The sequence below is a fragment of the Petaurus breviceps genome, unplaced genomic scaffold, assembly GCF_028583685.1.
Source record: "Petaurus breviceps papuanus isolate PSGF00001 unplaced genomic scaffold, PetGlider_PUasm1.0 400, whole genome shotgun sequence".
In the NCBI taxonomy this organism is placed as follows: Eukaryota; Metazoa; Chordata; class Mammalia; order Diprotodontia; family Petauridae; genus Petaurus; species Petaurus breviceps.
The window spans coordinates 6,810,809-6,824,625 of NW_027186316.1; the positions used below are offsets into that span (position 1 = coordinate 6,810,809).

At 41.6% G+C, this 13,817-nt stretch overlaps 1 protein-coding gene across 2 annotated transcripts in view; it reads left to right on the forward strand.

Moving 5' to 3' along the window:
• Positions 1-7,375, forward strand: part of LOC138171013 (NTF2-related export protein 2-like) — a 296,615-nt gene extending 289,240 nt beyond the window's left edge. Inside the window, exons 2-6 of one of the 2 annotated variants that reach the window (XM_069100474.1) lie at positions 2,898-3,031; positions 3,754-3,840; positions 4,774-4,918; positions 5,027-5,123; positions 6,513-6,730. In XM_069100474.1, coding sequence (XP_068956575.1) covers positions 3,017-3,031; positions 3,754-3,840; positions 4,774-4,918; positions 5,027-5,123; positions 6,513-6,573 — 405 coding nt within the window. In that variant the 5' untranslated portion in view covers positions 2,898-3,016 and the 3' untranslated portion in view covers positions 6,574-6,730. Of the gene's footprint in view, positions 1-2,897; positions 3,032-3,753; positions 3,841-4,773; positions 4,919-5,026; positions 5,124-6,512 lie in introns of those variants that run through there. The other variant, XM_069100473.1, reaches the window with a different exon arrangement.
• The last annotated feature ends 6,442 nt before the right edge of the window (positions 7,376-13,817 follow it).

Consider the following 13,817-nt stretch of genomic DNA (forward strand, 5'->3'; position numbering starts at 1 on the left):
AAAAAAAAGATATTTGGAGACACCCTCTTTCCCAGAGCTAAGGCCCAGCAAGCAGGCAACAATCCTTTGCGTTCTGGATGATCTCATCCTCTGGCAAAGCTTTGACCTCTCATCCTGCTTTGACCAGCACTAGGTGTTCACTGAGGGATTTTCATATTACCCAATAACTGTTCAGATTTGTTGGAGTTCCACCTATTTCCCAGGGACCTGAGAGCCAAAGTTCTGTAGCAGAAAGCAATCATTTATCTCCTGACACCTGTGTGTTTTTAACTGCCAAGTGAACCAAAGCTGATACTGCACTCCTATTCCCTCTATGGTAACTCCAGTTCTATACTATGCTGAATTATCACAAGGCTCCAACAACCCTTACACAACTTAGAGACTTTTCCACATGACCCAAGAATGCCTGTATTATCCCAAGAAATGCCAACTATGGAAACTGCTGCTCAAGATCTAAGGATGATTGGGTTGTGGTCCCAACTCCTTGTGGTTTTCATGTATATAAGCCATACCCCTGCCCTATCAAGTTAAGTCCTCTTACTTTGGGGGCTTCAGGTACAAGCTTTTTCCTCACTCTGAAATTAGTTAAACTGATACTTGATTTGTGACACACATGCCTCTAACCTGCTTTTTTTGGCTCCAGCCATTCACAGGTTAGAGGCCACTTCCAATCCTGTTGACAAGTCATTTTTCAGTTATGTCTGACTCTCCATGACCCCATTTGTGGTTTTCTTGGCAGAGATATTGGAGTGGTTTACAATTTTCTTCTGTAGCTCATTTTACAGATGAGGAAACTGAGGCAAGCAGGGTGTTGCCCGGGGTCACACAGATAGTAAATGTCTGAGGCCAGATTTGAACTCAGAAAGAAGAGTCTTCCTGACTCCAGGCCCAGTCCACTTTGCAACTTAGTTGCCTTGGTGGCTGAGTATGTGTAAACTATTCCACTCATTCACAGTCATGTTGGCAAATAGTTAATAACCAGCTCTCTGAAGGAAAAAAAATGTCCATGATACACTTTTTAAGTTAACCTGCATTATTAACATTGTCTCAATCACTTTCATAAATCTGGAAATCAGCAAAACAATTCAAGCCCAGATTTGTAGCATTTGCTGATTTCCAACCTGTAAATGCTGGTTAATAATTTTATTAATATTATATTTTAATTATATCATTTTATTATCACATTTAATTATATTATTATATTATAATATATAATATAATATATTCATATTAATTAAATTATATTATATTAAATTTTAAAATTTTAATAAAAAACTGTCTACCTCCAACAAACCTCTGCCCTTAGCCTCCTATAGTGACTGACTGGCATTAAATACCAGATCATCCATTCAGGCCATGGCACCCTGGAAATTTCACCAAGTTCAAATCTTGTTCTGTCACTTACCACCTGTGTATGATTTTGGTCAAGTCTTTTCACTTTTCACTGTGTCTTAGTTTACTGTAAAATGAGGGCGTCAGACTAAAAGCCAGTAACGTCCCTTCTATCTACAGATTTGGACACTGTGATCTTATGATGTGCCTACTACCCTCCCCTGTTTTCTACCTCCACAGGACAAAACACTCCTCTCTGGTTACTCTTCCCCTAAATGTGGAGTGTCCCCCTATTAGAATGTTAACTCCTCAGAAGGAAGCGACTGTTTCTTTATTTCTTTCATTCATCAAGGGAGATGATGTGTGTAAAGTTGGTGAAGAAGAACTGAAGTTTAGGAAAGAGACTGGAATTGGAGGCATACATCTGGGAATCATCTGATTAGAGATGGAAGAGGCCACCTAGAGAGTATAGAGAGAAAACAGAAGATCCAGGACAGAGCCTTGGGTGTATATTCATAATCAGCTGGTGGGATATGTAGGGTGATTCAGCAAAGAAGACTGATAAAGAATGGTCAGAAAGATAGGAGAACCAGGAAAGCAGTGGCAAGAAAACTCCTGGAGAAGAGAGTATCCAGGAGCATGGATCAACAGTGTCAAAGGCTGCAGAGAGGTTAAGAAAGGTGGGGACTGGGAGAAAGACCTTTGGATACATCAACAAGAAAATCATTGGTAATTTCGGTGGGAGTAGTTTTAGTCAAGTGGTGAGAATGAGAGTCAGACTGCTGGGTTAAGAGAGTGAGAGGAAAGGAAGTGGAGGTATCGATTATAGATAGCCTTCTCATGGAGTTTAGCCATAAAAAGCAGAAGATATACAGGATGATTAGTTAGTAGGGATGGAAGGATGGAGTCAGAGGCTGTTTTGTTTTTTTGTTTTTGTTTTTTGAGGATGGGGCAGACATGGGCATGTTTGCAGGCAGTAGACAGGGAGAGACTTAAGATCAGTGAGACGTCAATGGCTGGAGAAGATGAGATGACATGGGGGCCACTTGTAGAAGGGTTGGTCTTGGCAGGAAGAATGGTTAGCCCATGGGGCGAAGGAGGAGACTTGAGGGTGATGTGGGATGGGGGAAAGGGGAGGGGAGAAGAGGCAGTCGCATCACTTTTTCCAGTGAAATAGGGATTCCAAAGTCTCAGGCCGGGACTCACCCTCCTCTGATTCTCGGGAAACGGGGAATCTATTCATTTTAGCGATATTCTTTCTCGATCTATTGGCAAATGCTCCCAGGTTAGTAGACAAGGCTGTCCTCAGTCCGCCCACCACGCCGTTGCCTGGTTACCGCTCCGCCTCCTCCGATTTGACTTTCCCTTCGTTCAATAGCCCGCCCAGGAGTCAAATTTCTCGCCTTTCATTGGACGTTGCTCCCCTGTCACGCCCACTGGGCGGTGTTTGGCGGCTCAGCTAGTCAATCAGCGGCGGGAAAACTGTTCCGTTAAAAGGAGAGGAGGAACGGGAGTGACCGCCCCGTCTCAGAGTTGGAGGGGGGGGGGGGGGGGGGGGTTGAGCTAGTGAGAGCCGGAAGAGCTTCCGGGAGACTTCAACTTTCCCTCAGCCAGCTGCCGCCCGTCCGCACGCCTCGCCGCCAGCGCCGATCCGCCGAAGTTGCTTTCTCGCGAGGAAGCGGCAATGGCAATGTCTGTGGTAGGTCCCGGCGCGGCATTGGGGAGTGGGGCGAGGGAGGTGCCACCCGCCCAACAGTTCTGCCAGTCCCAGGGCGGGGCCTGAGGCGCGGGGGCGACACCTTCCCGCCCTCCTCCTTCTCCTTCTCCTCCCCCAGACGCAACTTCTCGGACCAGGCCCGCTCTGGACCGGCCTCGTGGGCCTCTGACCGAGGGGAGGTCCTAGATGGGGTGGGGGTGGGGCCGGGGACCCGGCGGGGTGGGGAGGGCGCGCACACCCTCCAGGCTATGCGGGGCCCGGGCTGGGAATGCAGGTATGGCTGCTGCCGCCGCCTCATGGACGCTCACTGGTGTTTAATTTCGCGCTGAAAACCAAGTCCCCATACGTGGGTGGGTGTGGACGGGGGCGTGGTGTCGGGAACTGGTAGGACCTGAGAGAGGCTGACGGATGTTGGTGCGCACCTCACTTCCGAGCCTTAGGATGGCCTCAGAGGCCAAATCGCTTCAGAGGGGAAATCGAGGCCAGGGGCCTGGGAGGGGCCCCAGAGGCTGTCCAATCTGAGCCCCTTGTTTTACAAGAGGGAAAACTGAGGGCTAGGGAGGGGAAGGAACTTTTTCAAATTCAAACACAGATGACCCCAGAGGTCATCTAAGTGTCTAAAGCTAAGTTATGTTCCCTTTGTGAAGGTGAGATGAACTTGGCCCAACTTTGATAAGTGTATGTGCAGATTTTTTTTCTTTTAGGATTTTAAAACCAATGCGTATCAGGCTTGTAGAGCTGCTGAAGAATTTGTCAATATTTACTATGAGACCATAGATAAAAGAAGAAGGGTGAGTATTATAGGCATATAGAAAAAAAAAAAAACCCGAGACCCCTTTGGCTTTACTTACAGCTTCCTCAGGTACTTTGCAAGTGAATGGACATTTCTGTTTTTTTTTTTTAACATTAGCTGTTTTCTGTCACTTAGCCATGGATTTAGAGTTTCAGTCAGCCTTTAAAGCTTTCTAGCCTAATCCTCTCATTTTACAAACAGGGAAACAGAATCTCCAAAAGGTCAAGTGAAGAGTAAATAGCAGGCAGGATTTAAACCCAGGTCCTGTGACTCCAGATTTAGAGTGCATATCATAGAATAATGCTAGTGAGAGCCCACCAGCTACTAGATATGACATTTGATCTAATGCTACCTGATTTTCCTTCCTCCCTTCTTTCCTCCCTCTCTCCCTCCCTTCCTCCTTCCATCACTCTGGACCCAGAGTCAGAAAGACCTGAGTTCTAATGTGGACTCACATTTACTAGCTCTGTGACCCTGGGCAAGTCACTTAACCTCTGCTTGCCTCAGTTTCCTCAACTGTAAAAAGTATCTGCATCCCAGGGTTTTGGGGATAAAATGAGATAATACCTGTAAAACACTTTGCAGACCTTAAAGCCTATATAAATGCTAGCTCTTATTCCCCCCCCCCATATTACGGGCCATATTTCATTACATTAGAAAGGTATTTGATTCACAGCCCAGTTGCATTGATACTATACAGTTATAATCCCCAACCTTTCCTATACTTGGTTTACATAGGCTCTTTTCTTTAAAAGCCTGAGCCCTTTGTTCATTAGTCACTTCAGCTAAAGGCTAAATGGAGTATATATTCTAGTAGAAGTGATAGCATGGAGTTGGGAAAATGAATATTAAATAAAGGTGGAAGAAAGTGGACCTGGTATTAGAAAAAAGATGACAAAGAACGGAAATCTCATCTTTACCTTTTCTTTAGGTACTGACTAGATTGTACCTTGATACAGCTACTTTAGTTTGGAACGGAAATGCTATATCTGGACTAAATGCTTTGAGTGAATTTTTTGAGACATTGCCTTCCAGCGAGTTTCAGATCACTGTGGTAGACTGCCAACCTGTTCATGGTAAGATCAGGGGTTTTCTCATGCAATAAACATTGTGTTCTTAAATAGTAGTATTAAACTTTAATTGTTCAAAGTAGGTTGTTAAAAAATTTTGTATTTGTTCACTAGGCAATCATCTTAAAACCAACTCAAGAATCTTAAAACCTGGAAAAGGATCTTCTAGTTCAACCCCATCATTTGGCAGATGGGAAAACAGGCTTGAAGGGTACTGCTCTAGAGGCCTGGAGAACTGGGATCTCTTCCAACCTTGACCTCTGCCCCTTAACTAATTTTCTGAGCTGAAGCAAATAACAGAAGCTTATGAAAAGAGGGATATTTTAGGAGGGAATAAAAGGTTAGAGTCATTCAGTAGTCAAGTATTTGGCCCCTAAGCTCTTCCATTTGAAAGTCTTTTCTCTCTATAACTTGGAATGGTTTCCTATTTGTGGTGATTCATGGGCTTACCTGCCTCATGCAGTGAAATGTCAGGGTTAAATGGGACTTTGGGTGCAGAGAAAGGAACTAGAGGAATTCTCAAGCAAATACTTGCCTGCTGTGCCCTGAGAAGTCTAGACAAGAGTTACCCAGAATTGCTGAATAGTATATTCAAAATTTTTAGAGTCTGTTAATACTTCAAAAAAGTAATTTAGGCTAGACTCAAACTGTAACAATTAATATATTATTATCCCCTTCCCTCCTAGGTGGGCCATAAATCTTTCTTTTCTTTTTCTGCTACTATTTCTGGGTGACTCGAGTTCCCCAGCAAAAACAGCTTGTGAGAGAACAAATTGAGTGAGGTGTGTTAAAAACACCATGTGAAATGCAGCCTTTCTACCCTATAGAATCTTTGACTTTACATATTCAGTCATCCATCTAGAAGGATATGTCTTTGAACTGCACTTGTGGCATTTAGCTTTCTGACTTTGTGGGTCAGATAGTAGAGGCAGGATATCTATGTATCAACTATGGTCATACTGAAGTTTTTATAGTTAGAATAGATGGTAAGGTCAATTTAAGAAACATTTCTCCTATGTGCAGGGAATGGTGCTTGGCCCTGTGGAAGGAAGGAAGGAAGAAAGAAGAGGGAAAGAGGGAGAGGAATTCATTTTTGTTCCTAAGGAGCTTAAATTCTGCTGGGGGAAGAGATCACGTTACAAAAACCTGAGATAATTGCAGTAGGGAAAGAATATCATCATTGGGTGAAATCAGGGAAGACCTTGTGCCTTGTACCTTGTACAAGGTCTGATCTAAAAGCTGAATGAAAAGAAATATTGAGGCAGAGGTGGTGAGGAAGGGAGGATATTCCAGAATTAATATTATTACTTTTTGGAGAGGGAAGGAAGATGGGAGAGATACTACCTTGGAAGGCACAGAGATAGGGAAATAGGATGTGGGTTTACAAGACAGCAAATAAGAGAGGATTTTAAGGGGACTCCTATACAAACATCTCCAAAGGTAGTTTGGAACCAGATGGTGAAGGACTTTATATGCCAACCTGAGTGTGTCTTAGGAATTGGGATTGGAAAGAGGAGATACTATTTGGGTCCTATTGTATCTAATTGAAAAATCTGCTTTTGTGGGTGTTACCATTCTCTCCCTTTTCTTCTGTGTGTAGAGCAAGCCACTCAGAGCCAAACAACCATCCTTGTGGTGACCTGTGGAACGGTGAAATTTGATGGGAACAAACAGCGCCATTTCAACCAGAATTTCCTGTTGACTGCCCAAGTCATGCCAAACAGTACCGTGTGGAAGATTGCGAGTGACTGCTTCCGTTTCCAGGACTGGTCTAGTTAGGCCTGGCCAAAAATGGGACTCTCTTGTCTCTGGCCCAAATGCTCCAGTATTCTTTCCTTAAACTGTTTGAAATTCATTCATGTTTTCCTGTTGTCCAGTTCATTTCAGAAGTGCTGTAAACCCAGGGTGCACCAGAGCTGATATGTCTTTAATAATGGTTTAAGTTTCTAGTAGCAACTTTCATGGTTGCTACTCTTTCACTCTTAAAAGCAGTGGAATTGTGTTTGGCTGAAACATACCTTTTTTTTTTTTTTAAATACTCTGTTACTGAAATGCTGAGTGCTAACTGCTTTGTTAAAAGGGAAACTGCCCCAAGATAACAAGCAGTATAAACCTGATCCATCACAGAAATGGAATTCTTGGTGTCCCATGGGCCCTCTCATTAGCTTAACATCACACTATGGGATGTACAGGGTTGTACAGGGTTAATAATACACAAATGCTCGCCTCCTTTCAATAAACGTAAAAGTAGCCTCAATTTAGGAGCCATCTAAGTCAGGACAATCAAGTCACTTCTGATTTTTACTAGGTGGGTTTTCATAACTACTCAGATGTTCTGGAAATATGCTTTTGAAATGTTCAGATTGTAATTTTTAATGAATTATAAATTTAATATTAAAAACTTGCAGAACCAAACTGTTTTTGAAACTAGATATATTTGAATAAAAGAGTTTGATGCAGAAATGTCTCGATTTTGTAGTTACTACAAGTATTTATCAACTTAGCCCTTCCTCATCACTTTTCCTTTTGTATGGTTCTAATTAATATAAACTCTTTCCTCTGTTTCTTCTGTTTTCATTTTGTACTGTTTCACAAAGGGTTTTTCCTTCCATTTCTTTATAGTCTTCATGTTTGTTTATCTTCATTATTAGTTGATTTGACCATATTGTGACATGTTATATTCACATACCATAACTTAATCTTAAATATCCTCCTATGGTTGGATGTGTCACTTCCAGTTTTCTGAAATTACAAATGATGCCACTTTAAGCATCTCTGGACATAGGGCTCTTTTTTTCCTTTTTGATGACACTTCGGGTCTATTTCCCAAAACTGAATTGCTCAATCGGGGGTATGACTTGTTTTTGTAATTTCCACTGTCTACTGCCAGATGGCTTTCCCAAAAGATTCGACTACTTTGCATTTTCACTGGTCAAAAGGGAAGATAGCAGAATGTTTTAGAGTACAGTCCAGCTAGGAAGGTCAAGGGGTGGGTTATCCAAAAAAGAAAGTTATATAAAAACAAAAGACAGCAATAAAATCTATTTTAAAGCATGGTAGTCAGTGTACATTCAAAGGGTCAGGTCACTTTGAATGACTTCCTTCTGCCTCCCTCCCTTTCTCCCTCCAGAATGTGACTTCTCAAGGCTCTTTCATTTCAGCACAGGCTGATAATGTAGATGGTCCCTAAATTCACATAGTAATCAGGAGGAAGAGAAGTGACATCTGTGTTTTATGTGGAGACATTTTGCTAACCTAACAGATTTTTTTTCCCTTGAATTTTGAAGTTGAATTGTTTAAAGAGAGGCAGCAAGGACTGGCTAGAGAGAGAGCCGGGAAAACCTGGGTTCAGTACTGCCTCGACTAGACATTCGCTGTGTGACCCTGGGCAAGTCATTAGCTTGTAAGGGGCCAAGCAGCTCTCTAGAAACAGAAGTTATAGAGAACAGTGGTAGAGAAAGTGTTCTTACTCAGGTACCCAACACATGAGTCAAGACTAAGTTATTTAAATATCACAGTGATTTGCCCACTGGGCAAAAAAGCTGCTTTCATATAACAGATGGTCTTTATTATAGAGTTAGTTATTTTCAAATTCCCTCCCTCAGCCCCCTGCCTTACTCATTGTGAAAGCAAGAAACAAACAAACAAAAATTACAAATATGTATAGACATGCAAAACAAATTAGAATTCGTTTTCTCCAAGACAGTTGTTTATGTAAAACAGGTCTTCATAAAGCCTGTAGACCTCAAAGGAGCAGATGGATTTATCTCTAAACTTTTCAATGTGTGGAAACCTATTTTGCTAATGTCTTTTTCAGATTTAAAAGGAAAAAAAATAGTCTCCAACCTGGTCTGTCTTCATTTTAATAATTACATGTGTCAGTTTTAGGATAAATCCAAAAGAAATGTAGGAAATTCATTCATAAGACTAGACAAAGCTGGAGGAGACTTTACAAGGCATGCAGTCCAACACCTTCACTTTAAAGATGGGGAAACTGAGGCCCAGAAAAATTAAGTAATCTTCACGAGGTCACACAGGGGCACAGGCAGGATCTAAACATGGGTCCTCTGACCCCAGATCCAACACTCATAGGATCAGAGACTTAGAGCTGGAAATTATATTAGGGGCCATCTAGTCCAATCCTTTTCACAGATAAGGAAATGGAGGCCTCCAAAGTAAGAGTAACTTACCTAAGATCACTTTGGCAGTAAGTGACAAGGTCAAGATTTGAACTCATGTCCTCAGAATCCAAAGCCAGGACTCTATACTGTACCATTTGCAATTCAATTCGACAAATATGTTACATGCCTACTCTGTGCAAGCCACTGGGTATAAGACAAAAAAAGGAACAGTCCCTACCCTCAGGCAGCTTGTATGCTACATGAAGAGAGATAAACAAAGGCAAGGTAATTGGTGAGGGAAAACGCTGTAACATCAGGTGGCTTCTGTAACATGGGTGGCTTGGTGGAGGAGGCAGAAGTGAAGAAAGAGTATATACTGATGATGGGGGTGGGGAAGGGTGTCGGCTGAGAGCCTCTGTAAGGCATGTAGACAGAGGGGGAATGCTGGCTTTGAGAGAGAGTTAGTAAACAACTTTGTCTGGGACACAAAATACATGAAAGGGACTAATAAGAAACAAGTCTGGAAAGAGAGGTGGGAGCCAGACCTTGGAGGACTTCAAAGGCCTGGCCAAGGAGCTTGCAATTTAATCTAGATTCAATAGGCAAGAACGTGGAGTTTTGGGAGCAGGGGGATGACATGGCTAGGTCTGGACCTTTGGAAGAGGGTTTTGGCAGACTGGACTGGAGAGGGGAGACACAAGAGGCTGGGAGACCAAGGTGGTTGAAATAGTCCAGCAGAGAGGAAACAAAGACCTAAAAGAGAGATTTGGCCCTGTGCACTGGAGACAAGGAGAACATTCCGGACGAATGTTCTTTTATTCCTTAGAGAACAGCAGATAAATCCATTTTTCCACTCTTCAGGAAATACTGAGTAAGTTGTTGATACACATGGGACATACCGTCCACCCATGAAAGGAATCCCAACCATACTATATAATAAGTGGTCATCCAGTCTCTGCTTAAGGACCCCCAAGGTAGGGGAACCCACCTCCTCTCTCAAGGGAGCCTGACCACTTTGGGACAGCTCTCATTGGGAGGAAATGGGTTCCTTTGCACCTTCTTCCCTAAATGCTCCTGCTTTAATCCCCTGGGCCCAAACAGAACAAAGCCAATCTATCTTCCACAAGGCAATTCTTCAAATACTTGGAGATGGCTATTCTTTTTCTTTTCTCCAAGCTAAAAATTCCCGGTTCCTTCAAATGATTCTCATGTGATGTGGATTAATTTGTGTGGCCTTTGGCAAGTCACTTAACCTCTGTTTGCCTCAGTCTCTTTATGTGTAAATTGGGAATAATAATAGCATCCTACCTCCTAGGGATGTTGTGATGATCAAATGAGATAATATTTGTAAAAGCACTTAGCACAGTGCTTTTTATAATTTTATATATTTAAAATTTTATAATTGGACACTGGCACATAGTAAGTGCTTAGTAAATGCTTATTCCCTTCCCTCATTCCCCTACCATTCTGGAACTTACAGATTTGCTTGGGGCACTGATAGGTTAAGTGACTTGTCCAGGGTCATACAATCAGTCAAAGGTGGGACTAGAACCCCAGGCTTTCTGACTCTGAACCTAGTTCTCTATGCCATACACTATTCTGCCTCTTGTGATACTTTATATTAGTCATCATGACCTTGGAGCCAGGATTCCACACTGGATGTTGCTACCAGTCTAGCAACAAAATCTTGAGAAGCTAGGGTGCTTGGGAGTCAAGCCCAAGGGAAGGCTTTGAACTTGGACTTTGTAGGATTATGCTATATAGGAATTGAGCTAAACTGTGAACCTGATTCTCCTCTTCTCTCCAGAGACTGAAGTAGTGGTGGGAAGGATTATGCCCTCAAGTGTGTGGGGGTAGAATGTCTGTACAATTGTGCTTCTTATAGCTTTGAAGTAAACATTCCTTCATAAAAAGCTAATCTGATTGTTAAGTAGTTAAATGGAACTAGGATGCAGAGACCCTCAAAGTTGGGGGAACACTATCAGTGGGGGCTGGAGCCAATCAATTTTAAAAGAGACAAGGCATCTCCAAACCCCTTAGTGTTACCAGAGAACACTAAGGGAGGAATGAAATGTAACATGTCTGGCCTTCAGGCAGGGGACACCAGCGTAGAAACTTATACTAGCTTTACAGGAGACAAGGGGAAAATCCTAATTAAAAACAACAACAACAATATTTAGAGACAAAGGGAGGAAAATATAAATCTAACATTCATAACTTTAATTGTGAATGGATGAAATAATACAATAAAATGAACAAGTGACAAACTGGATAAGAAAAAAAAATCTGCACAATTTGTGGTTTGCAAAAAACATGCCTAAAAAAGTACAGACACACACAGAATAAAATGTAGGCTGGAACAAAATTTATTATTTATCTGGTGATTCAAAAAAAGAGCAGGAATTGCAATCATGCTATCAATACAAGCAAAAATAAAAATTCACAATATAAATAGAAATAAGGAAACTACACCATGATGAAAGGAACCACAGACAATAAACCAATATCAATATTAAACTTATGTGTTCTTAATGTCTTAGCATTTAATTATAAAAGAAAAATTAAGTGAACTACAAGAAGACAGAATGTAATAACAGGAGACTTCAATGTCTCTCAGTTTTTTCTTTTAAATCTAACAGAAACTCAAACAAAAGGGAAAATATAGAGTTGAACAAATTGCTGGAGAAACTGTAGCTAAAAGACTTACAGATTCTCCAAAATCAAACTACTAAAGAATATATAGGGGCGGCTAGGTGGTGCAGTGAAGCACTGGCCCTGGAGTCAGGAGGATCTGAGTTCAAATGTGGCCTCAGAACTTAACACTTACTAACTTTTTTTTGCAAAGGTACTGGCTTGGTTTGCGATTTCTTTCTCCAGCTCATTTGACAGATGAGGAAACTGAGGCAAACAGGCTGAAGTGACTTGCTCAGGGTCACACGGCTAGTGAATGTCTAAGGCTGGATTTGAACTCAGGAAGAGAGAGAGGTCTTTCTGACTTCAGGCCTGGTACTCTATTGCAGTGACACCTAGCTGCCACTAATATTATTAATATCAATACAATTTAAAAAATAAAATAAAATCCTATCAAATGGACCATTGTGATTTATCAAAGAAATAATTCATTACTTTACAGATGCTTTACAGAACTTGATAAAGCAGTAACAACATTTAGAACAATAAAAGATCTCCAATATCAAGAGAAACAATGAAAAAAGGTAGAGATGAAGGGGGGATAGAACTTCCAGACCTCAAACTATATTATAAAGCACGAGCCATCAAAGTCATCTGTTATTAGTTTAAAAAAACTCTAGAGACTTAGATCAGGGGAACAGACTAGAAAAGGGAGAATCAGAAACAGTGGCGCAACAATAACTGAATTTTCAATAAACTGAAGAATATAAATTACTTAGGAAAGAACACCTTATTTAATGATAAAAACTGCTGAGAAAGCTGGGAAGCCGTCTGGCAGAAGTTAGGCTTTGAGCAATACCTTACAGGATATTCCACAATACATTCTAAATGAGTACACGACCATAATAATTATATTTGTCATTTCTTACAGTACAACGCTACTGCACTACATAAAGATCATGTCAGAAGCAGATCATATTTGATTCACAAATATAGGCAGGAAATATATTATTCTTAACCTACCAAGGAATAGAAGGAAATATAGATGATAAAATAGATAAATTTGATTATATGAAACTGAAAAGCTGCAAAAACAAAATTAAGGATAAGAAGGCTATGCCCACCCCAGATAAGAAGGGAAATGGTTTGATGGAAAAAAACAAAACAAAACAAAAACACCTTTGTATCAAATTTCTCTGATAAGGGGTTAGTATTCAAGATACATAAAGTTTCTCTTTCTTTCTTTCTCCTTCCTATATTCCCCCTTCTTTATATATAGACATATATATCACATAAAAATATATAAACATAAATATGAATATAGTGTTTATGGAAAAGGGAAATTATATGGTCAGAACAGTTCCTGCACAGCATTAGGCTTTTGTCTAAGTACCCAAGTTTTCCAGGAGCTGTGGCATTTACCTGAGTTTTGAGTCCTTTCAGCTCCAGGTGAGCTCCCCCTCTTTCTCCTTCTTCCTTTTCCTCCTCCCTTTCAGCTACATGCTCCTTCAATAGCATCCCCAACAAGTGGCAGAACTCTACCTCTGCCTGTCCTCCCCCCAACCATGGGCATTCCATTCCAGTTTTTAAAAGTTCCTTCTTGCACAGAGCTGTAACCTGGCTGTACAACTTCTACCCATTTTCTTTATTCTGCCTACTGCAGCTCAGCTGAAGTCCCATATCTCTTCTCTGTGACTGCCAGCATGTTCCCCGAAGTCTTCTCTTCTCTAGGTTCCATGCCCCTAATCCCTTTAGCCATTCCTTGTACAGCTCGGTCTCCAGGTCCCTTCCCATCCTGGTCACCTTTCTCTGGGAACCAACCCTCTGATTGGAGAGCAGAGCCATGAGCTCCAAAACTTCCATCTAAGAAGGGACCCAGGACAGTCAGCGCCTCCTTCCCCACCAGTTGCTCTGCTTTGTGGTGTCTTCAGATCTTTCCATCATGCCCCCAGGGGAGTCATTTCTTCTCCCCTCCCTTTCAGCTTCCTTATGTGTTTTGTCTTCTCCCATTAGATTGTAAGCTCCTTGAGGGTAGGCTTAAGAAATGTTTATCATGGGGTGGCTAGGTGGTGAAGTGAATAAAGCACCAGGCCTGGAGTCAGGAGAACCTGAGTTCAAATCCGGCCTCAGACACAACACAAAAACTAGTCCTG